We start from the raw sequence: 25424 nt of genomic DNA on the forward strand, positions 1-25424 counted from the left end.
ATGGGAAGAGGTCTGTCCGTAATAAAGAGATGCTCTGCTTTAACACCACACTCCAAAAAGCAAGTCCTACAGGCTCTAGTTTTGTCTTATCTTGATTATTGTCCAGTCGTGTGGTTGAGTGCTGCAAGGAAATACCTGGTTAAGTTGCAGCTGGCCCAGAACAGAGCGGCACGTCTTGCTCTTCATTGTAATCACAGGGCTGATATAAATAGTATTCATGCCCGTCTCTCTTGGCTAAGACTTGAGGAGAGACTGGCTGCATCACTTCTTTTTATAAGAAACAATGTGTTGAAAATCCCAAATTGTTTGCATAGTCAACATGCACAGAGCTGACACACACTGACTGCACTAGACATGCCACCAGGGGTCTTTTCACAGTCTCCAAATCCAGAACAATTTCAAGAAGGCATACAGTTATATAGTGCCATTATTTCATGGAACTCCGTTCCATCTCAAATTGCTCAAATAAACAGAACCTGGTTTCAAAAACAGATAAAGCAACACCTCACGGCACAACGCCTATTTGACCTAGATATTTTGTTTCTATTGGTATTGATACGTAGGCTACGTGTGCCTTTTTTGAAAGTTTATTAATGTAGTTCTGTCCTTGAGCTGTTCTTGTCTATTAATGTTCTGTATTATGTCATGTTTTGTGTGGACCTCAGGAAGACTAGCTGCTACTTTTGCAACAGCTAATGGGGATCCTAATAACATACCAAAATCATCCTCTGAGGTAATAGGAAGCAATTTTTAAATGGTCTGTTTGAGATACAAGTTTTATATATATTTTTTTTTATTTTTTTTGTGTTTCTCTTCAATTTATGCTTTGGCCACATACGAGTATAGGATGAGTCAATACAATTTATTTGGGTACGAGTTAACCTCACTTTAAAAAAAAAGTTAGTATTCTGTTTTCACTGGACAGTTACTGTAAAGAGGAGCAGCAGGAGTGGGTGAAGGGGCTCCATTTATTCTCCGCCTGGTTCACCACTCTACCAGGGCAGAGCATAGTCAGAGGGGAGACTCTAGACTAGAGGATCAAATGCTATATAATTCAGTTTTCACAGTTCAAATTAGTCAGGCCTGTCTGAAACAACATGCCCCACCACCTTCCATTCAAACTGGGACTCCACCTCTCAGGCCACACAGAGAAGACATCAAAGGACAGTGAAAATGGAATAGGGTGTTTTAGAAAATAATCCATCTGTGCATTGGGAAGTATTCAGGGGTCAGTGGGGGTCCTGTGTTTTCTTCTGTGCAACAGAAGTCTTGTGGCTTTAGAGCGGTGACACGTTTAGCGCTTTAGATTAGTCTGTCACTGTTGTGAAACGCGCATACTTCATATCGACTCCTTTTTCTAGAAAAATATTTTAAAAATAAAACATGCAATCTTTTGATGGTGATGCATGAATTGTTGTTTCGCACTGAGATGTTTGTCTACGTGGAGACCCTTGTTTCACCGTTCTCTCTTTGTCTATCTTCTGTCTTTCTCTGTGTGTTTTGCAGGCGATCTTTGAGCTTTCTCGAGGGGAGAAGGATCTCGTTGAGGATCTGAAGCTGGCCAAGAAGGTACAATCTGCTTTTCCAATAAAGATCATTTCCTTTTTTGTTGAGTGTCACAGCTGAGTTATTCTACCCTGCTGATCAGCCAGGCTCCAGTTTCTCCTGCGCTCCGACAATCACACACTTGAGATCCCTGTGTGTGTGTGTGTGTGTGTGTGTGTGTGTGTGTGTGTGTGTGTGTGTGTGTGTGTGTGTGTTTGACCATTACAGTAGATGTATAACAATATGCCAACAGATGTTTGGTCTATTTATAAGTCTAATACTGTTGGGAAAATTTATTTTATATCTGATGGAGATGTCCCATTTTTATTAAACCTTTATTTAACTAGGCAAGTCAGTTAAGAACAAATTCTTATTTTCAATGACGGCCTAGGAACAGTGGGTTAACTGCATTGTTCAGGGGCAGAACGACAGATTTTTACCTTGTCAGCGTGGGGATTCAATCTTGCAACCTTTCGGTTACTAGTCCAACGCTCTAACCACTAGGCTACCTGCCAGCCCCATTTGACGTCTGTTGTCTTTTTTTTAGTGCTGTTTTGTCGAGGGGATAAAGTTTTTTTTTTTTCCCCCACTAATATTGGATGTGTTTTATATTACGTCTGAGCTATGATCAAGTAGCGTATCAAACACTTGTTTATTCGTAGCTTATGACATGGATGTCTACATTTGAAAAATACCAAGGGTTTTTAATCTTCAGGGCTCACACTTGATTCAGGTTTTAGTGCTTCTAAAACTTGTTTTAATGTAACAAGTGAGAAAAGTAGTGTTGGGTTGCATTGCTGTGACTCCAACTTAACATTCTACTTTCTCTGTACCTGTAGGCGTACCATGACCCAATGCTGAAACTGTCCATCATGACAGAACATGAGCTCAACCAGATCTTCGGAACCCTGGAATCTCTCATTCCGCTGCATGAAGGTGAGAATGAATGCTTACAAAGGACCGAACCACAAGAACAGGCAATTGCAAAGAAACACAGTTGCTCACACAAACACAGAAGTCGACACACACAGTCATATACACACACACACACACACTAACACTCAAATGAACCATTAGACAGAGGTTGAGACCGCTCATTCTACTCACTATTCAGATCTGCTGAGTCGACTGCGAGAGGCCAGGAAACCAGACGGCTCCACAGAACATGTGGGACACATCCTAGTGGACTGGGTAAGACCATCCGTTATGATCATATGTAGGGGATGAGGGTTTTCCTGACCATGTGACCTAAACAGGAAAAACTGATGGATCAACTTGATTATATTACAGTTTTCAATACTGATTATACTTTGCAATCAGTTGTATGTTCATACTACACATGCCCGAGGTGGGAATATCTAACAGTAAACAAGTTAGACGTACTGACAAATTTTCTAAAACAATGTTGGAGGTGAGTTATGGTGGAGAAATAAACATTAAATTATCTGGCAAAAGCTCTGGTGGAAATTCCTGCAGTCAGCATGCCAATTGCACACTCCCTCAAAACTTGAGGAATCTGTGGCATAGTGTTGTGACACAACTGCACATTTTAGAGTGGCCTTTTATTGTCCCCAACACAAGGTACACCTGTGTAATGAACATGCTGTTTTAATCAGCTTGTTGATAAGCCACACCTGTCTCGTGGATGGATTATCTTGGAAAAGGATAAATGCTCATTAAAAGGGATGTAAACATATTTGTGCGCAAAATTTTCCATAAGCACAAAACGTATGGGATCTTTTATTTCAGCTGATGACAAATGGGACCAACACTTTACATGTTGCATTTTTATATTTTTGTTCAGTATACATATGAAATGGGTAAAACAGTATGTAAACATGATTAAAGGTACCAGTGTTCCATGTCTAGTCCTTGCCAATGACAAGCATACCCATAACATTATGCAGCCATCACCATGCTTGAAAATGAAACGTGGTACTCATTATTGTATCCATGCAACTTATTATGTGACCTATTAAGCACATTTTTACTGCTGAACTTATTTCGGCTTGCCATAACAAAGGGGTGGAATACTTATTGACTCAAGACGTTACAGCTTTTCATTTGTAAAGAATTCTTAAAATATAATTCCACTTTGACGTTATGGGGTATTGTGTGAAGACGAGTGGAAAAACAAATCTAAATTTAATCAATTTTAAATACAGACTAACGTAACAAAATGTGGACATATTTAAGGGGTGGTGTTTGTGGCAAATCAAAAACAGTAAACTGAACTGGCCTGTGAGGGGAGAGGGAGCTAGATTTGTCCTTGTTTCACTGGCAAACTAAGTGGTTTTGTGTCACTTCACTTCAACAGCATCAATTTACTCAATACTTTTCTGAGGATGGATTCAGCCATCGAGAACCCTCAACAGCGAGTTCATGAGGCAGCCTGAGATGTTTGTTTTTCGTAGCATAGCTAGCTTATGAAAACAGAGTCATGTGTATTATTGGCCCAGTGTACTTCAACTGCCGTGTGTGTGTGTGTGTGTGTGTGTGTGTGTGTGTGTGTGTGTGTGTGTGTGTGTGTGTGTGTGTGTGTGTGTGTGTGTGTGTGTGTGTGTGTGTGTGTGTGTGTGTGTGTGTGTGTGTGTGTGTGTGTGTGTGTGTGTGTGTGTGTGTGATCAGAGCTCTGTGTAGTGTGTGTGTGTGCACTCCAAGCTCGGTAAGTTGACATCTGGGGTTCACACACCCACAGTAGCCGTTGTTGCAACACCCAGAGAAATCTCCTACTGGTGTGGAGTTTGGTTACCCTGTGGGGAGGTTAAAACAAGGCTCTTAGGTAACATGTCATGATAACTACCCTCTCCGAGTTGGGCATCTCCGGCGCGGCCCACGCTTGGATTGCGTCCTACCTGACAGGTCGCTCCTACCAGGTGGCGTGGCGAGAATCTGTCTCCTCACCACGCGCTCTCACCACTGGTGTCCCCCAGGGCTCTGTTCTAGGCCCTCTCCTATTCTCGCTATACACCAAGTCACTTGGCTCTGTCATAACCTCACATGGTCTCTCCTATCATTGCTATGCAGACGACACACAATTAATCTTCTCCTTTCCCCCTTCTGATGACCAGGTGGCGAATCGCATCTCTGCATGTCTGGCAGACATATCAGTGTGGATGACGGATCACCACCTCAAGCTGAACTTCGGCAAGACGGAGCTGCTCTTCCTCCCGGGAAGGACTGCCCGTTCCATGATCTCGCCATCACGGTTGACAACTCCATTGTGTCCTCCTCCCAGAGCGCTAAGAACCTTGGCGTGATCCTGGACAACACCCTGTCGTTCTCAACTAACATCAAGGCGGTGGCCCGTTCCTGTAGGTTCATGCTCTACAACATCCGCAGAGTACGACCCTGCCTCACACAGGAAGCGGCGCAGGTCCTAATCCAGGCACTTGTCATCTCCCGTCTGGATTACTGCAACTCGCTGTTGGCTGGGCTCCCTGCCTGTGCCATTAAACCCCTACAACTCATCCAGAACGCCGCAGCCCGTCTAGTGTTCAACCTTCCCAAGTTCTCTCACGTCACCCCGCTCCTCCGCTCTCTCCACTGGCTTCCAGTTGAAGCTCGCATCCGCTACAAGACCATGGTGCTTGCCTACGGAGCTGTGAGGGGAACGGCACCTCAGTACCTCCAGGCTCTGATCAGGCCCTACACCCAAATAAGGGCACTGCGTTCATCCACCTCTGGCCTGCTCGCCTCCCTACCACTGAGGAAGTACAGTTCCCGCTCAGCTCAGTCAAAACTGTTCGCTGCTCTGGCTCCCCAATGGTGGAACAAACTCCCTCACGACGCCAGGACAGCGGAGTCAATCACCACCTTCCGGAGACACCTGAAACCCCACCTCTTTAAGGAATACCTAGGATAGGATAAAGTAATCCTTCTCACCCCCCCCTTAAAATATTTAGATGCACTATTGTAAAGTGGTTGTTCCACTGGATGTCATAAGGTGAATGCACCAATTTGTAAGTCGCTCTGGATAAGAGCGTCTGCTAAATGACTTAAATGTAAATGTAACTGCCTCAGAATGTGTGCAGTGACACTTTAGCTGGACACCTTAGCAAAGAGCTGGAATCAGGTTAGTTCTGCAGTGCTGTGAAGTGTGTTAGTGTGTCCAAGGCTCTTAGTGTATTGATGCTGTGCGGCTCCTCTCCATCCCGCCTTCGCTTCATCCCTACTTCCTGTTTACACTAGGTAGTTATGGGGAACAATGTATGCCTGACAAGGATACGGAGAGCCTCCTCTGCTCCACTGCTTCTCAGGGGTTTACTTGCCCTTCTCCTCTGAACTCTGCTCCCCAACGGAAAGATGTGGTTGCGTAATAGAGTAAAGATTTCCAAATTCCACTTCATCTCCAAAGCATCTATTGGTCACTTTTTAAACAATGAAAAGTGAAACAAAGCAAGTTCTCTGTCCTATAGTTCCTCATGCTAGAACTTCAGTTCAATCCACCATGAAAATGACCTTCAAAGATTAAATGATCATCCTAAGCCTTTTTTTTTTCTCCACAAAGAACGAGGTGATTGTTAGTGGTGTTCCTATGAAAAAGGGTTGTGAGGCTAGTGCTGCCTCCGGGTTAGTCATGTGGATGTACGAATGTGAACATGCACTCATCAACCCCTCTCCCATCGACATCACCTCCCAATACACTGCACAGAATGAAGCAATAGAAATATAAGTACTATTTTAGAGTTCTTCTTGCCTCTGACTGTATTAGAGGAGGTCCAATGTCCTTCCCTTCTCCAAAGCAGTTTAAAAAGGAGGTGGAGAGATTATTTGAGGAATCAAAGAAAGATTCATTGAGAAAGAGCCTCTGGCTCACAGTAAAAAAAATATTTAAAAAAATCCTGGTCAAACTCTTGGCTCTATAATAGATGATACCAAGAAAGCTTCTCTGATTATTTACTTGAAAGAGCATGATCGATGTCAGGGCCTATGTTATGTTTCTCATCAGGCCTCTCCCCCTAGCTTTGTATGAGTGTGTTCAGTATTAGTTGAGTGATGGTTTTGACTGGACATACTTCACCTACTGTAGTTTGTATTAAATACGCTGTACAAAGTACATTCAGTGGCGGCGGGATGATCTGCTCCCCCTCCCTAATGTCCTTGTTCTCAGAACTGGCTGATTGTGAATTCAAAAATAGAACATTTTATAGTAAGTGAAATGTAGAAAGTTCTTTATGCTTGAAATGCTATTTTGGCTTTTCATCTATTTGAATTCTCTGCACACTATTGATGAAGAGAAATGAGTTTGACACGCGTGTGTTTGACAACAGCTGATAATCATCTGATAATTTAGATTATGATCACTTTATTGGTCAATTGCACACAATGTCAAACCCCCTTCCTGAAAGACAGACATGCATATACAGGTTTTTGAAGAGGTGTGGAGGGCTGCCACACTGGGTGCCTGTTGTGTGTGTGTGTGTGTGTTGGGGGGGGCAATGGCATGTAGGATTTGATGCAGCAACCCTCCGGTTGCCAGCTCGCTTACCGACAGATTTTTCCTGTCGGACCTGGGATTCGAACTGGCAACTCCGGCTGCTGGCTCGCCTCTAACCCCTAGGATACCTTCCGCCCCTTCAGATAAGGGGAGGTGCTAACAAAATTAACGAATGGGGAAACAGCGCAATTCCGCATTAGATGACACATTTTCAGTAAGGGTGAGCATAGTATGTTCATATTTGTTGCTTACTGCATACATTTTTACTAAGCCGTATGTTTGAAATAGTATGAGTGGTACACAGAATGTACTTGTAGTAGGCAAGAGATTTCATCCCCACACCCACTCACTTAGCCCCTCCCTCCCTCTGTACTTCTGTTCATCTGCTGTGCTCTGGCTGCACATGCCCAGTTACAGTACATTTAATAAAGCTTTCAATGTGATGTCGTCCAGGTATATGGAAGAGCAGTTTGACAAAAACTCCAGCACACTGGTACTCCATTCTTGTATTCTTCTCAATATATAAAGAGTCGTTGGTCATACGGGAATGCTACACAGAGCTAGACCAGGAACGTATGGAGGCCTAACATCTCTGAAACATGTGCACAATAAGTAAGAGCTACTTTGCAAACTGTGCACTTATCTGAAGCAGAAACACCATTACTGACCTCTTCCTTGATCTACATCCCCCTCTCCTCTCCAGCTTCCCTGTCTAGACTCCTACAACTCATACTGCAGTAATCAGGTGGCAGCCAAGGCTCTGCTGGACCATAAGAAGCAGGACCACCGGGTGCACGACTTCCTGCAGCGCTGCCTGGAGTCGCCCTTCAGCAGGAAGCTGGACCTGTGGAACTTCCTGGATATACCCAGGAGCCGGCTAGTCAAATACCCCCTGCTGCTCAGGGAGATCCTCAAACACACGCCGAACGACCATCCAGACCGACAGTACCTGGATGAGGCAGTGAGTAGAGGGGGGAGAGATTGAGAGACCCACATATCCGCAAACACACTGACAACCCCGCACAAACGCATACATTCTCACTCACAACCCCCCCCCCCCCATCTCTCCCTCTCTCCAGATCAACATGATCCAGAGCATCGTGGCAGAGATCAACACCCAGACGGGCGAGTCAGAGTGTCGTTTCTACAAGGAGCGTCTCCTCTACCTAGAGGGCAGCCAGAGAGACCTTCTCATTGACAGTTCCCGCGTCCTCAGCTGTCACGGGGAACTGAAGAACAACAGGGGCGCTGTGAGTAGTGCTCTGTCGATCATAATGACACAACACTTTGGAGTGGCAGTGGGATAGGGTAGGGAGGGATGCAAAGGGATAGGATGGACATTTTGCCTGAATAATAACATGGACGCTGGGAGTGTCTCTGTCCATTTACTTTTCAGTGTCACTCACGAAAAGCAGTAACAGTACTATAACACTGCACTGTAATATCCACTGACAGTCAATTAAAATGCTTACTGACACGCCACTGCTAGCTATGTCCTCTGACGTGAGGAAAGTCAATGGTGAGGTGTTTTTTTTTAAAGAGCGGGGGCAGTGTCTTCCTCTAATAGATTTACCTTATTGCCATTTAGATATATGAATAGCCTCTGAATCCAAACAGACCCGTGATGGTACGAGTAAACCCTTTGACCATGACCCTTAAAGCACCTCTCTCACCTCATATCAAGCGGTCTACTGGAGGTCAGGAGTCAGCTCTGAGAGAGTAGGTTCACCTCTAGGCACTCGCTGGTTCATCTTGAGATAACAACCGAGTAGAGGGGGAGGCGTCCTGACCTGGGTTCAAATACTATTTGAAATCCATTTTAAATGCAGGGCAGTCCATAAGTGCAGATGATGGATGTTAAGGATCTGGAAAGATTCTATATGGAGGAATGGTCTAAGATCCCTCCCAATGTGTTCTCCAAGCTCAAAGAGGGTGGCAAATGTTCCAGGTTCGAATACCCGAGCTGTCAAGGTGAAGAATCTGATGTGTTCTTGAGCAAGGCACTTAACCCTAATTTGCTCCAGAGGCGCCTTTACAACTATGTCTGACTCTGTAAAACAACACGTTTCACTGCACTTATCCGGTGTATGTGACAAAATAATAAGTAAATACTTTTAGAAAAAGGCTGTCTTTTTAAAAAACTTTATCAAGGGTGCCGAAAATGTTGGATCTGACTGTATCTCTGAGACTTGTGTATGAAATACAGCACGGCAACTGGAGTGTATTTAAAGTAAAATACCTTCCACACTGGTGTTAACTATTTTCTAGTCTGAGGAGTATAGAACAGTTGATATACACTGCCCAAAAAACTAAAGGGAACACTTAAACAACACAATGTAACTCCAAGTCAATCACACTTCTGTGAAATCAGACTGTCCACTTAGGAAGCAACACTGATTGACAATACATTTCACATGCTGTTGTGCAAATGGGATAGACAACAGGTGGAAATTATAGGCAAATGGCAAGACACCCCCAATAAAAGAGTGGTTCTGCAGGTGGTGACCACAGACCACTTCTCAGTTCCTATGCTTCCTGGCTGATGTTTTGGTCACTTTTGAATGCTGGCGGTGCTTTCACTCTAGTGGTAGCATGAGACTGAGTCTACAACCCACAAGTGGCTGCAGCCCATCCAGGATGGCACATCAATGCGAGCTGTGGCAAGAAGGTTTGCTGTGTCTGTCAGCGTAGTGTCCAGAGCATGGAGGCGCTACCAGAAGACAGTCTAGTACATCAGGAGACGTGGAGGAGGCCAACAACCCAGCAGCAGGACCACTACCTCCGCATTTTGTGCAAGGATGAGCAGGAGGAGCACTGCCAGAGCCCTGCAAAATGACCTCCAGGAGGCCACAAATGTGCATGTGTCTGCTCAAACGGTCAGAAACAGACTCCATGAGGGTGGTATGAGGGCCCGACGTCCACAGGTGGGGATTGTGCTTACAGTCCAACACCGTGCAGGACGTTTGACATTTGCTAGAGAACACCAAGATTGGAAAATTCGCCACTGGCGCCCTGTGCTCTTCACAGATGAAAGCAGGTTCACACTGAGCACATGTGTCAGTGTCTGGAGAAGCCATGGAGAACGTTCTGCTGCCTGCTACATCCTCTAGCATGACCGGCTTGGAGGTGGGTCAGTCATGGTGTGGGGTGGCATTTCTTTGGGGGGCTGCACAGCCCTCCATGTGCTCGCCAGAGGTAGCCTGACTGCCATTAGGTACCGAGATGAGATCCTCAGACCCCTTGTGAGACCATATGCTGGTGTGGTTGGCCCTGGGTTCCTCCTTATGCAAGACAATGCTAGACCTCATGTGGCTGGAGTGTGTCAGCAGTTCCTGCAAGAGGAAGGCATTGATGCTATGGACTGGCCCGCCCGTTCCCCAGACCTGAATCCAATTGAGCACATCTGGGACATCATGTCTCGCTCCATCCACCAACGCCACGTTGCACCACAGACTGTCCAGGAGTTGGCGGATGCTTTAGGCCAGGTCTGGGAGGAGGTCCTTCAGGAGACCATCCGCCACCTCATCAGGAGCATACTCAGGCGTTGTAGGGAGGTCATACAGGCACGTGGAGGCCACACACACTACTGAGCCTCATACACTACTGAGCCTCATTTTTACTTGTTTTAAGGACATTACATCAAAGTTGGATCAGCCTGTAGTGTGGTTTTCCACTTTAATTTTGACTGACTCCAAATCCAGACCTCCATGGGTTGATAAATTTGATTTCCATTAATAATTTGTGATTTTTGTTGTCAGCACATTCAACTATGTAAAGAAAAAAAGTATTTAATAGGAATATTTCATTCATTCAGATCTAGGATGTGTTATTTTAGTGTTCCCTTTATTTTTTGAGCAGTGTGTATGTATGTATGTATGTATGTATGTATGTATGTATGTATGTATGTATGTATGTATGTATGTATGTATGTATGTATGTATGTATGTATGTATGTATGTATGTATGTATGTATGTATGTATGTATGTGTGTGTATATATATATATCAGACAAGAATATAGATTTAAGCTGTCTGAATGGACAAGAAATATATATGAAAATGTCATCACAATATCAATGACTTCGATCAGAAGAGGCCAACATTGGCACAATATTCAAATCTATTTTTCATGTACGTAAATAAAAATGTTAAATTATAGGTGATATGCATATTGGCTACAGCTTCATGTCCAAACCGATGCTGACATGAGGCAGGAACCAGAAAATGTAGCCAGACTTTGTATCGATCGATCTATCTGTTTGGTCCAATTACATTATTTCCAATGCAGTTAATTGTTTTGTACCTCCATGAGAAACCTTGATAAATATATGTTTTAAATTAAGGCAAAAACACTATACCCTAACACCCTCCGCTCCCCTCGTTCTCCAGAAGCTGCATGTGTTCCTGTTCCAGGACGTGCTGGTCATCACTAGAGCCATCGCCCACAATGAGCAGCTGTACTACCAGCTGTACCGCCAGCCCATCCCCGTCAGAGAGCTGCAGTGGGAGGACCTGCAGGACGGGGTGATACGCCTGGGAGGCTCCATCAGAGGAGCCTTCAGCAACAACGAGAGGAGTGAGTGTTTAACGCCGTAGACTTACATATAGAACATTTTTCATATAAATTCTAGGATCTCTTCGGTTCATCACTAGCGGAGAAGGACTGTTGCCGCTGGGCACCCCTGGTCTATTAATGCTGTGGTCATTTAACTTGTATCGAATTTCCCCTGTCTAACCTCATCTCTCCTCTCCTCAGCCAAGAACTTCTTCAGAGTGTCGTTTCATAGCAGTAGCCAGCTCCACTCCCACTCCTTCCAAGCCAGCGATGCCTTCAACAAACAGCAGTGGCTCAACTGCATTCGACAGGCCAAAGGAGCTGCTGAGTCGGCAATGGGGGTTGTGGGGTTGGGGATTCCTGTCGGGGTGGAAACCAGTATCAGTGACCCAGAGCCCCCTCCAAGCCTACTCAGCCCCCACGGCCCTCTGAGCCCTACAACACCTCCCCTCTCAGGACCACTGGCCCCCCAGCCAAAAAGCATGGACCATTGCGACAGTGACTCGTCTGTCGACTCTCCAGGCTGTAGCATGGACATGGACACAAGCGAGGCTTTGGCCTCCCCCACAGGCTGCCCTGATGGACCAAACAGACTCTAGTAGTAGCAGGCCATCAGAAGTGTGACCTTCGTGGTGTCATGGCCTCTCTGGGTTAGAGAGGCTAGAGGCTAAACCTTGGCAATATTGGTGTCAACATGGCAATGCTCCCTATATACGGGAGGGAAGAAATACACTGTGGAAAATTGGAGCACTTTTTTTTTATTCTACCCACTTTTTTTCATTTGTTATTTTATTTGTTGCTGAACTTGGAAGAAAAACAACTCTCATTCTCTCTTGAGCATCTTTCTATGAGACTGTGGTGTTGTCTGTAGCAGTGACAACCATGTATCTTAGCTGTGACTGTCAGGTCTACTGTGGATGTCTACCTGGAGAGGAGGGAAGGCAGACATGACTGGGACCACAGGACTGTATTTTTGTTGTCTCTCCTGATCCGACTCTGGGCCTCTAGAGACACTGACATCACACGTTATCCCACTGCAGTACTACTGTGGCCTCCCAGAGCTAAGAGAATACACTGATATTCTCTAAAATATAAACGCAACATTTTAATGTTCCATACGCACAAATTTGTTCACATCCCTGTTAGTGAGCATTTCTTCTTTGCAAAGATAATCCATCCACCTGACAGGTGTGGCATATCAAGAAGCTAATTAAACAGCATGACCATTACACAGGTGCACCTTGTGCTGGGGACAATAAAAGGCCACTCTAAAATGTGCAGTTTTTGTCACACAACTGAATGTCACAAGTTGAAGGAGTGTACAATTGGCATGCCGGCTGCAGGAATGTCCACCAGAGCTGTTGCCAGATAATAAAATAAAATGTCAACTTCTCTACCATAGGCCGCCTCCAATGTTGTTTTAGAGAATTTGGCAGTACGTCCAACCGGCCTCACAACCGCAGACCATGTGCAACCACGCCAGCTCAGGACCTCCATATCAGGCTTCTTCACCTGCGGGATCATCTGAGACAAGCCAGCAGGCCAGCTGATGAAACAGGAATATTTTTGTCTGTAATAAACACCATTTGTGGGTGAATAACCTGCTCTCAGTGGCTGGGCCTATGCCCAGTCATGTGAAATCCATAGATTAGGGCCTAATGAATATATCAATTGACGGATTTCCTTATGTACTGTATCTCAGTAAAATCGTTAATTCTTGCATGTTGCGTTTTATATTTTGTGTGTGTGTGTGTGTGTGTGTGTGTGTGTGTGTGTGTGTGTGTTGATGTAAGAATCTAGAGAACATAGTGTTTGCAATACCCAGTCAAAATGACCAGCAGAATGTTTTCAAAGACAATCAATGTTATTATTGTAGTACTTGACATGGGGTTGCAGGGGGGTTCGTTAAGGACAGGTTACCGCTACGCTGTAAAAGAGGTTAAAGGTGTTCACCTCAGAATCTTCCCACATCTTGGCCAGAATTGAAAGCTATGGTGTTCCATAAGTCTGGAACTGGCAATTCTAGAACAGGCCCCATATACGGCCTCTTGGTTGTGTAACCTAGTATAAACACGTGTCACTCAGAGGGGAGAGCTGTTGGTGGGGTTTGATTCATTTCATAATCGATTGTGTTTATTTAAATCTCCTCTATAAAGTAAATTAGTCTGAGGTAAGCACAACATTAAATTATTACATGAATTTACAAATTATGTAGAAAGACTTCAACAGATTCCATAGTTGAGCAGTTAGATGTAGTCAATCTCTACTAGATTCTGTAAGAAGTGGGAAACTTAACATTTTACAGCAAGTAAAGAACCCATCCTGGAGGAAGCAGGATTTTCCATGGTGTTAAGAGTCAATGTCTTAAAGATACATTTTGGATTAAAGCCAGTATTGAATTAATTATTGTTGGTGTGTTTAATGGTCACGTTTATCACCCACAAAGTGACTTACTGGTCGCTCCTGTAAAAAGCGAAGCGGAGACCTTTATTGTTTAAAAGAAGTAGTCACTTGTTTATGTATTTGTACTCTGACCAGTCCTCTGTCACTGGGTGCTCTGTGTTGAACTGACTTTCATTGCCAAAACTGCGTGTGTCAGGTAATTATGATCTTGTGAAAGTTTACGTGTGGGGCGTCATGTTCCCTCTCATTTGTATAGAAGTTCACGCATTTAAAAGGAATCGGTTTGACCAAGTAAACACTAAAATAAATATCCCAAAACCATATTTTTTTAGTTTTTTTTTTTATAAAGAAAATGTATTGAAATCTATGATTTAGGATGTCTATTTGTAGTTTATTTTCCCACTATGAATTAGTTAAATATGCTTTTATTTGTTCATGTTGGAGACTGGAGGTGAGAAGATTGCACAGGGAGGTATTGGAATGGGAGGGGCCTAACGAACAAGACTGGAGAAAAAGAATGGTTTCAGAACGAAATACTGCATGTTGTTGTAGGCTAAGTCCTCAGATAAAGGGAATTGAAAGGAAAATACAGTGGTGAGTTTTAACCCTTTAGGTCAAATTTATGCAGAAAATCCTCAAAAGTCCTAATAATAAATGAAGTGAACTTGATATAACAAAAACAATTGTACTTTTTCTTTTTGTTGAGGAAACTGATCCAACATTCAATGTATTTGTCAGAAAAAGTATGTGAACCTCAAGATTAAACCGCTATTAATTCAAGTGTATTTTGTCCCATAATACCATAAAGTCCTAAAGGGTTCAAACTTTCTCTCACCACTGTAGATACTTCACATTGTAAGATGATGGCTATATGACCTGGCTGAGAAAGATAGACATGAAAAGACTGGACCAAGTCACATTTGTTACTGGTATTATGGTATGTTGTGATAGAGCTACAGTGCCTTAAGAAAGTATTCACAACCCTTGACTTTTACCACATTTTGTTGTGATATAGCCTGAATTTAAAATGTATTAAATTGAGATTTTGGGTCACTGGCCTACATGCAATACCCTATCATTTTAAAGTGAAATTCTGTTTTTCAAAATATTTAAATTAATACATAATGAAAAGCTTAAATGACTTGAGTCATCAAGTATTCAACCCCTTTGTTAGGGCAAGCCAAAATAAGTTAAGGAATAACAACTTGCTTAACTCACTTAAGTTGCATGGACTCACTCTGTGTGCAATAATAGTTTAACATGATTTTTGAATGACTACCTTATCTCTATACCCCTCACAACCACAAAGACCAGGGAGGTTTTCCAATATTTCGCAAAACTGGGCACCTATTGGTAGGAGGGTAAACATTTTAAAAGCATACCTTGAATATCCATTTGAGCATTGTGAAGTTATTCATTGCACTTTAGATGGTGTATCAATAACCCAGTCACAAGTTGCTGGAGAGGAAGGAAAGTGCTTTTGGAAAGTATTCAAACTCCTAGACTTTTTCCACATTTGTTACGTTACAGCCTTATTCTAAAATGTATTTAAATTGCCCCCCCAATCTACACACAATACCCCATAATGTGTGCTAATTTTATCATTAAAAAAAAATGTTGATTACATTTACATACAGTACCAGTCAAAAGTTTAGTGGACAAACTGAAATGGTGAAGAAGGCGCAACAGATTCTCTTCAACCTCAGGAGGCTGAAGAAATTTGGCTTGTCACCTAAAACCCTGACAAACTTGTCCAAATGCACAATTGAGAGCATCCTGTTGGGCTGTATCACCGCCTGGTATGGCAACCGCAAGGCTCTCCAGAAAGCGGTGCGGTCTGCACAACGTTTCACTGGGGGCAAACTACCTGGCCTCCAGGACACCTATAGCACCCGATGTCACAGGAAGGCCAAAAATATCATCAAGGACAACAACCACCCGAGGCACTGCCTGTTCACCACGCTACCATCCAGAAGGCGAGGTTAGTACAGGTGCGTCAAAGCTGGGACCGAGAGACTGAAAAACAGCTTCTATCTCAAGGACGTCAGACTGTTAAACATTTACATTTAAGTCATTTAGCAGACGCTCTTATCCAGAGCGACTTACATTCACTAACGCAGAGGGGCTGCTGCCTACATAGACGCAAATCATTGGCCACTTTAATAAATGGAACACCAGTCACTTGAAATAATGTCACTATAATAATGTTTACATATCTTACATTACTCATCTTATATGTACAGTACATACTGTATTTTATACCATCTATTGCATCTTGCCTATGCCGCTCGGCCATCGCTCATCCATATATTTATACAGTGCCTTGCGAAAGTATTCGGCCCCCTTGAACTTTGCAACCTTTTGCCATATTTTCAGGCTTCAAACATAAACATATAAAACTGTATTTTTTTGTGAAGAATCAACAACAAGTGGGACACAATCATGAAGTGGAACGACATTTATTGGATATTTCAAACTTTTTTAACAAATCAAAAACTGAAAAATTGGACTGTATACCACCCCTATCTTGTCACAACACAACTGAATGGCTCAAAAGAATTCAGAAAGGAAAGAAATTCCACAAATTAACTTAACAAGGCAAACCTGTTCATTGAAATGCAGTCCAGGTGACTACCTCATGAGGCTGGTTGAGAGAATGCCAAGAGTGTGCAAAGTTGTCATCAAAGCAAAGGGTGGCTACTTTGAAGAATCTCACATATAAAATATATTTAGATTTGTTTAACACTTTTTGGGGGGGCAGAGATTACAGCACTAATTCTTCTTGGGTCTGACACTACAAGCTTGGCAACCTGTATTTGGGAAGGTTCTCCCATTCTTCTCTGCAGATCAACTCAACCTCTGTCCGATTGGATGGCAGGCATTGCTGCAAAGCAGGTTCAAGTCTGGGCTCTGGCTGGGCCACTTTAGTACATTCAGAGTCTTGTCCTGAAGCCACTACTATGCTATCTTGGATGTGTGCTTAGGGTCATTGACATGTTGGAAGGTGATCCATGGCCCCAGTCTGAGGACCTGAGTGCTCTGGAGGTTTTCATCAAGGATCTCTCTGTACTTTTCTCCATTCATCCTCCGTACTTTGCTCCATTCATCTTTTCGTCGATGCTGACTCGTCTCCCAGTCCCTGCTGCTGAAAAACAACCCCAAAGCACGATGCTGCCACCACCATGGTTTTTCGTAGAGATGGTGCCAGGTTTTATCCAGACGTGACGCTTGGCATTCATGCCAAAGTGTTAAATCTTGGTTTCATCAGACCAGAGAATATTGTTTCTCATGGTCTGGGAGTCTTTAGGTGCCGTTTGGCAAACTCCAAGCGAGCTGTGATGTTCCTTTTACTGAGGAGTGGCTACCGATTGGTCACTCTACCATAAAGGCCTGATTGGTGCAGTTCTGCAGAGATGGTTGTCCTTCTGAAAGGTTCTCCCATCGCCACAGAGGAACTCTGGAGATCTGTCAGAGTGACCATGGGGTTCTTGGTCACCTCCCTGACCAAGGACCTTATCCCCCAATTGCTCACTTTGGCCGGGTGGCCAGCTCTAGGAAGAGTCTTGGTAGTTCTAAACGTCTTCCATTTCAGAATGATGGAGGCCACTGTGTTCTTGGGGACCTTCAATGCTACAGAAATGTTTTGATACCCTTCCCCCTCGACACAATGCGGTCTCGGAGCGCTATGGACAATTCCTTTGACCTCGTGGCTTGGTTTTTACTCTGACGTCAACTGTGGGACCTTATGTAGATAGGTGTGTGGCTTTCCAAATCATGTCCAATCAATTGAATTTACCACAATCAAGTTGTAGGAACATCAAGCATAATCAATAGAAACAGGATGCACCTGAGATCAATTTCGAATCTCATATCAAAGGGTCTGAATACTTATGTAAATAAGGTATTTCTGTTTTTAGTTTAAATTTTTGCTAAAATTAAAAAATAAAAACAACTTTTCGCTTTGTCATTATGGGGTATTGTGTGTATATTGCTGAGGGATGGCAGGGTAGCCTAGTGGTTAGAGCATTGGACTAGTAACCGAAAGGTTGCAAGTTCAAATCCCCGAGCTGACAAGGTACAAAATCTGTCGTTCTGCCCTTGAACAGGCAGTTAACCCACTGTTCCTAGGCCGTCATTGAAAATAAGAATTTGTTCTTAACTGACTTGCCTAGTAAAATAAAGGTAAAATAAAAAATAAAAATGTAATCAGTTTTAGAATAAGGCTGTAACATAACAAAATGTGGAAAAAGTCCAGTGGTCTGAATACTTTCCGAAGGCACTGTATGCGGCAGGGACTCCAGACAATCATGGATTATAGATGGAAAACCAGACACGTCGCGGACACTGACATTTTGCTCCTCTACAAACTAAACACCTTCTTCTCCCACTTCGGGCTCATGAGGTCTGTGTGCTCTCATTTTCCATTGCCGACGTGAGTAAGACATTTAAGCTCGTTAACCCTCGCAAGGCTGCCAGCCCAGATGGCATCTCCAGCCGCATCCTTAGAGAATATGCAGACCAGCTGGCTGGAGTGTTTATGAACATATTTAATTTCTCCCTATTCCAGTCTGTTGTCCCCACTTGCTTCAATATGTCCACCATTGTTTGTGTACCCAAGAAAGCAAAGGTAACTGAACTAAATGACTATCACCCTGTAGCACTCACTTCTGTCATCTTGAAGTTCTTTCAGAGGCTAATTAAGGATCATATCAGTTCCACCTTACCTGCCACCCTAGACGCACTAATATTTGCATCCCGCCCCAACAGATCCACGGATGACACAATCGCCATCGCACTGCACACTGCCCTGTCCCATACTGGACAAGAGGAATAACTATGGAAGAATGCCGTTCATCGACTACAGCTCAGCCTCCAACACCATTGTGCCCTCCAAGCGCATCACTAAGCTCGGGGCCCTGGGTCTGAACCCCGCCCTGTGCAACTGGGTCCTGGACTTCCTGACAGGCCGCCCCCAGGTGGTGAAGGTAGGCAACAACCCCTCCGCTCCACTGATCCTCAACACAGGGGCTCGACAAAGGTGCGTGCTCAGCCCCCTCCTGTAGTCCCTGTTCACCCATAACTGTGTAGGAACTTTAGTGGTCTAACAATTGGTAACTTAATGAACGAATCTGCCTACTATTTCAAATGAATAACGTTGAATAAGGGCACCAGTAATAGTTTTTATTCAAAGACAAAATTCACTTGAAACTCTGATTAGCAGTTTAGCTTCTCTTCATCAAGTCTAATAACAATCTTAAAGGATACGTAAGGTATTAGAGACAGAATTTGGCAAAGTTAGAGAGCACCACACTCATTTAAAGACAGGAGTTATTATTACGCTAAGAAACACACAAAAGAAACAAAGATTATGATTGATCTATTAAGGTTATAATTTTGGAATGCGGAATAGTCAAAGAGGAAACAGAGATGCTGTCATTACACTGAACAAAAACACATTACGCAACATGTGTTTGGTCCCATGTCCCAGAAATGTTACATATGCACAACTGGCTTGTTTCTCTCAAATGTTGTGCACAAATTTGTTTACATCCCTATTAATGAATATTTCTCCTTTGCCAAGATGATGCCACACCTGTCAGGTGGATGGATTTCAGGAACCTGATTAAACAGCATGATAATTACACTGGTGCACCTTGAGCTGGGGACAATAAAAGGCTCCATTAAAATGTGCAGTTTTGTCACACAACACAATGCTATAGATGTTTCAAGATTTGAAGGCACATGCAATTGGAATACTGACTGCAGGTATGTCCACCAGAGCCGTTGCCAGATAATTGAATGTTAATTTCTCTACCATAAGCTGCCTCCAACGTCATTTTAGAATATTTGGCAAAACGTCCAACCGGCCTCACAACCGCAGACCACGTGTATGGTGTCGTATGGACAAGCAGTTTGCTGATGTCAATGTTGTGAATAGAGTGCCCCTTGGTGGCGGTGGGGTTATGCTATACGCAGGCATAAGCCACGGACAACGAACACAATTGCATTTTATCAATTGCAATTTAAATGCACAGAGATACCGTGACGAGATCCTGAGGCCCATTGTCGTGACATTCATTCGCCACCATCACCTCATGTTTCAGCATGATAATGCACGGCCGCATGTCACAATGATTTGTACACATTTCCTGCAAGCTGAAAATGTCCCAGTTCTTCCCATGGCCTGCACACTCACCAGACATGTCACTCACTGAGCTCCTTTGGGATGCTCTGTATCGACATGTTCCAGTGCCCGCCAATATCCAGCAACTTTGCACAGTCATTGAAGAGGAGTGGGACAACAGTCCACAATCAACAGCCTGATCCACTCTACGCTGCAAGATGCAAATGGTGGTCACACCAGATATAGACTGGTTCTGATCCACGCCCCAACACTTAAGGTATCTGTGACCAACAGATGCATATCTGTATTCCCAGTCATGTAAAATCCATAGATTGGGGCCTAATGAATTTATTTCTGATATCCTTATATGAACTGTAACTCAGTAAAATCTTTGAAATTGTTGCATGTTGCGTTTATATTTTTGTTCAGAATAATTATATTCCAGACTCTGACATTGCTTGTTTTAATATTTCTTAATTCCTGTCTTTAATTTTTTATATTTGCGTGTACTGGAGCTAGGAACATAAGCATTTCACAACACCTGCAAAATGTGAACACAACCAAAACTATTCAATTTTAGGGCCTCCCGGGTGGCGCAGTGGTCTAAGGCACTGCATCGCAGTGCTAAACTGTGCCACCAGAGACTCTGGGTTCGAGCCCAGGCTCTGTTGCAGCCTGCCGCGACCGGGAGGTCCATGGGGCGACGCCCAATTGGTCTAGTGTCGTCCGGGTTAGGCCGGTAGGGATATCCTTGTCTCATCGCGCACTAGTGACTCCTGTGGCGGTCTGGGTGCAGTACACGCTAACCAGCTCGCTAGGTGCACAGTGTTTCCTCCGACACTGTGCAACCACAGTGGTGGTTGAGTTGTGTTTCGGAGGACGCATGGCTTTCGATACCATGAAAAAGGGGGTAATTTTTTTTTTAACAATTTGATTTTGATTTGAATTCACCTTTCAGCAGGACAATAACCTAACACACAAGGCCAAATCTACACTGGAGTTGCTTACCAAGAGGACAGTGAATGTTCCTGAATGGCTAAGATACAGATTTGACTTAAATCTGCTTCCAGATCTATGGCAAGACTTTTAAATGGTTGTCTAGCAATGATCAATTACCAATTTGACAAAGATTGAATCATTTTTTAAAAGAATAATGGGCAATTATTGCACAATCCATGTGTGCAATGCTCTCAGACACTTACCCCCAAAAATTCACAGCTGTAATCGCTGCCAAAGGTAACTAAACATGTATTGACTCAGGGGTGTCATGGCATCATGGGGTAAGTGTATACGTAGATGGGTGAGAAAAACAAACGTCATCCATTTTGAATTCAGGCGATAACACAACAAAATGTGGAATAAATCAACAGGTATGAATACTTTCTGAAGGCATTGTATATTCCATGTGATTACGTATCATTTTTCATATGTACCTGTGTTAAATGTCCATTTCTAGCTATAGAATGTAATTGCTATTATACTTATTACAGATTCTGGTAGTACATTACATCACTAGGTCTGTAAAAACTTCGGCGGAGCGGGACTAACAAAGATCATCCACCCCCACTGTCGTCCATGGTCAGCTATTGGCTTGCAATGCCCCCTAGTGACTGATTAATACTACCATATTAGGTGCTTGCCAGATCCATAGCACTCCACCCCAGAGTTGTGTCCGAGATGCAGCAGCTGTGACTACTATCTTTGAGTCCCTATGTGTAACAACATGTTAATACAATGTGCTACTAGATTAATTACAGTGTTACTACACGTATTAAATAACAGGATTTCCGTGTTACCTTCCAGGAAAGTAAACATCTCTCAACCACATTGGTACAAACCATGTTTAAGATCGAGTACACAAAGAGGGGGAATTATACCATCATGGGAACAGCCAGTTGTTGGAGTGGTTGATCAGTGCTCCTCATGGGACCTCTCTTAGCCAATAGTAGTTGTTGGCGCCCTCTTAGGAGGGTCATCCATGAGTAGGCTTACTTTGGCACCTTGTCTCCCATGGGCCTCGCCTTATTTTTTATTTATTTAACCTTTATTTAAAAAGGCAAGTTAGTTAAAAGAACAAATTCTTATTTACAATGACAGCCTACACTAGCCAAACCCGGAAGACGCTGGGACAATAGTGTGCCGCCCTATGGGACTCCCAAGCACAGCCGCTTGTGATATAGCCTGGATTCGAACCAGGGTGTCTATAGTGACGTCTCAAGTACTGAGATGCAGTGCCTTAGAGCGCTGCGCCTCTCGGGAGCCCATGTCAGCTCAGCCTTATGTAGGCTCAGGTTTCTTTTGTCTGTCTGAACACCATACTCTCCTCAGTAGTATTTTCTCAGGGGCAGCACCAAGACTTTGTATAAATCTGGATATTTGTTTAGGCCAACAGAACAAAGAGCATTCAAGAGCTGATTATTTTAGTCAGTGAATTTCAAATAAAACAAGCTACTTAAAAAATATATTAAAAAATCTCACATGTAAAGGACAGCATAAGCGTGGCTATTCCCAAACTGGGGGTACGCGCAATGCCGTCAGGGGTACGCCAAATAAAAATGTGATTCACATTTACAAACAGTCGATTTAGATTTTCCAACGGGGCTATACATTTGTGTGATGTTTTTTTCTCGCCTGAGTAGCCTAGTTTCACTGCCAAAAATAAAATGTAATCTCGTGCTCAGTGAAATAACACAAGGTAAAGCCTCTTGTGTGTAGCTAGTGAGATGAGTCAGCAGGACAGCAGATATGAGTAATGAAAGCAATTTTACTCAATAATATCACAATACAACAATAGACGTAGTATAAACACAATTACACAAATACGGACAGCAATACGATAAACAATTACTCACAAACACAGAGGGATAAATAATGAACAAGTAATTGGGAGATTGAAACTAGGTGTGTAAGACAAAGACAAAACAAATGGAAAATTAAAAGTGGATCAGCGATGGATAGAAGGACTGCCGAACGAACAAGGAGAGGGACCAATTTCGGTGGTCACCACCGTGTATGTGCCCACACGCGTTCGGTTCCCATACCGTGTGCTCGAACAGCCGGAAAAAAAACTTCACCGAAGTCCAAAACATCACAAATGCCGTCATAATATATGCACGAACTCTACCGAACCGTTTCGGCTGGGAAGCATGCGGACATATTTAAGTTGCTCTGGTTAAGAGCTTCTGCTAAATGACTAAAATGTAAATATAAACTGAACCATCAGACCTTTCAAATAGCAGCAGACGGCGCCAAACCCCTACGGATAAAACATCGGCTGCGTTTCAAACTCTATAAAAGACACACCCTCCTCCACTTACCCTCCCTTTGTGCCATTAGGGGAATCCCCGCGGGTAACTTTGTCGTTGGTCCAAATAATTTGCCAAGCAAGGGAAATTGACAACGCTTTGCCCTCGCTTTGAAACAGTTTGCGAGTGTACAATTATGTTCACTCCGGCTCTGAAACGCCCCATATTTCAATTCGTGACAATTGTACTAAGAAACGTCCGTCAACTTAAAACCAACATTTATTTGGCGAAGTCAACATAGAAGTGTATATAAAAACGAATGTAAATAAGTTGAAATTGTGCTACTAATGATCATGACGGCTCAAATACGTATCATAAAAGTAATGATGTTTCTGTTTGGTAAGCTTTTGGAAACGTTAACTTGCGCACATAACTTTTCCTGACATCACACTTATACATTATAATTTTCGATTTACCTGATATGGTAGAATGGCTAACATTCGATGTCTGTGGATGCGTTGTCTTCAAGCCAAGATATGAAATGCAATCATTATTGACTGTAGCCATATAAGGCACACACCAGTTTCATGATGACTCAAAACACAACTGCGGGATGAACGAGTGAAACTTTCCGGGTATTAGCGGACCGTTTAAAATGAATTCATTCTTCCCTCGTCCTGCAAGTGTCAACACGTCAGAAGTGTCCACTTAATTTGAGGGGAGAGGGGTAACTATTTTAAGAGTTTGAAACGCAGAAATATACCTACGTTTTGGTTACGTTTGTTGACAAATTGTTTATCTCAGATGGAGAGCCACAGTGGTGACAACATCCCTGCATCGAAATGCAGCTCAGTGAAATATTACACAACGTTACCCTCCGAGACTACACCAACTGAAGATGGCGAGCATTCTTCCGAGCAAGCTGGTGGTACGGATACAAGACCGAGAAGTGAGACTTCGACGCAATATATTCCAAAAGCCGGGGGCCACTTACACTTTCAGATACCGAGAAAGAACAAAGAAAAGAGAGGTACTTTCTCAATGGCTAAATACTTTTAAAAATGAGCTGTAACAGTTGGCTCCCGAGTGGCGCAGCGGTCCAGGGCACTGCATCTCAGTGCTAGAGGCGTCACAACATACCCTGGTTCGATTCCAGGCTGTATCACAACCGGCCGTGGCTGGGAGTCCCATAGGGTGGCACACAATTGGCCCAGCGTCGTCCGGGATAGGGTTTGCCCGTGGTAGACCGTCATTGTAAATAAGACTTTGTTCTTAACCGACTTTCCTGGTTAAATAAAATAAATAATTTAAACGTTAATATGCTATTTAGCCAGCGGATGTTTTTGGTGCTACTGTTACTGCAAATATACCCATGTTGTTTGGAAGCTAACGTTACTTTGGAGCGGCAGGTAGCCTAGTGGTTAGAGCGTTGACGTGGTCAAAATCTGTCGTTCTGCCACTGAGCAAGGCAGTTAACCCACTGTTCCCCGGTAGGCCGTTATTGTAAATAGAAAACGAGTTTAACTGAATTGCCTAGTTAAAGGTTAAATAAAATAAATATTTTACATTCCAATTGCTATATATTTTATATTCCAATAGCTATATATATTACTTACTTGTAAACAGTGTTTCAGCTGTCAGATCATTACATTTTACCCGGGTCACTGTTCAGGTAGACAATTTAGCATGTTCTTCGTTTGCTTAGTTAGGTCACCTGCTTTTATTGCACCTGGTGTTATGCTGGTGAATGAGGACCCAAAAGCGACTTAGCGAAAACAGAGTCTTTATTCCAGTATATGACAAAAGTAATAATCCTGGAAAAATCAAGAAGAAAACAAAACAGGAAAAAACTTAAATCCACTCGTAGTAACGAGGACAGACTGGAGACTCGACCATTGACTGCAGGTTGCTTCGGGAAGGCACCGACCGTAGCAGACTAAGACACCTGCTCACACGCAGCATCTGAAGGAGACAAAACACGACAGGGCGAGACAAGGACACAGCACAGCGAACATCATACAAGGATCCGACAAGGACAGAAGCGGAAAACAATCGGAGAAATAGGGACTCTAATCAGAGGGCAAAATAGGGGACAGGTGTGAAAAGAGTAAAT

The 25424-nt window shown here is 43.4% G+C and overlaps 2 protein-coding genes and 1 long non-coding RNA gene across 10 annotated transcripts in view; 2 read left to right on the forward strand and 1 right to left on the reverse strand.

Annotated features, from left to right (window-relative positions):
• The window catches only part of LOC124031626 (rho guanine nucleotide exchange factor 3-like), a 155781-nt gene extending 143436 nt beyond the window's left edge, over positions 1 to 12345 (forward strand). For all 6 annotated transcript variants that reach the window (XM_046343103.1, XM_046343106.1, XM_046343105.1 and 3 more), the window contains 7 exons: positions 1507 to 1569; positions 2385 to 2481; positions 2660 to 2736; positions 7689 to 7946; positions 8065 to 8235; positions 11374 to 11560; positions 11741 to 12345. In XM_046343103.1, coding sequence (XP_046199059.1) covers positions 1507 to 1569; positions 2385 to 2481; positions 2660 to 2736; positions 7689 to 7946; positions 8065 to 8235; positions 11374 to 11560; positions 11741 to 12138 — 1251 coding nt within the window. In that variant the 3' untranslated portion in view covers positions 12139 to 12345. The remainder of the gene's footprint in view (positions 1 to 1506; positions 1570 to 2384; positions 2482 to 2659; positions 2737 to 7688; positions 7947 to 8064; positions 8236 to 11373; positions 11561 to 11740) is intronic.
• On the reverse strand, positions 1 to 24423 carry LOC124031627. Its single transcript, XR_006838145.1, has 3 exons — positions 23788 to 24423; positions 2653 to 2793; positions 1 to 2471 (listed from the first exon to the last, which is right to left on the reverse strand). It is a non-coding gene; the product is annotated as an uncharacterized LOC124031627 (long non-coding RNA).
• Positions 23913 to 25424, forward strand: part of LOC124031625 (protein TASOR-like) — a 34951-nt gene continuing 33439 nt past the window's right edge. For all 3 annotated transcript variants that reach the window (XM_046343100.1, XM_046343099.1, XM_046343101.1), the window contains exon 1: positions 23913 to 24341. In XM_046343100.1, the coding sequence (XP_046199056.1) occupies positions 24116 to 24341 (226 nt within the window). In that variant the 5' untranslated portion in view covers positions 23913 to 24115. The remainder of the gene's footprint in view (positions 24342 to 25424) is intronic.

This window comes from Oncorhynchus gorbuscha, linkage group LG03, assembly GCF_021184085.1.
Source record: "Oncorhynchus gorbuscha isolate QuinsamMale2020 ecotype Even-year linkage group LG03, OgorEven_v1.0, whole genome shotgun sequence".
In the NCBI taxonomy this organism is placed as follows: domain Eukaryota; kingdom Metazoa; phylum Chordata; class Actinopteri; order Salmoniformes; family Salmonidae; genus Oncorhynchus; species Oncorhynchus gorbuscha.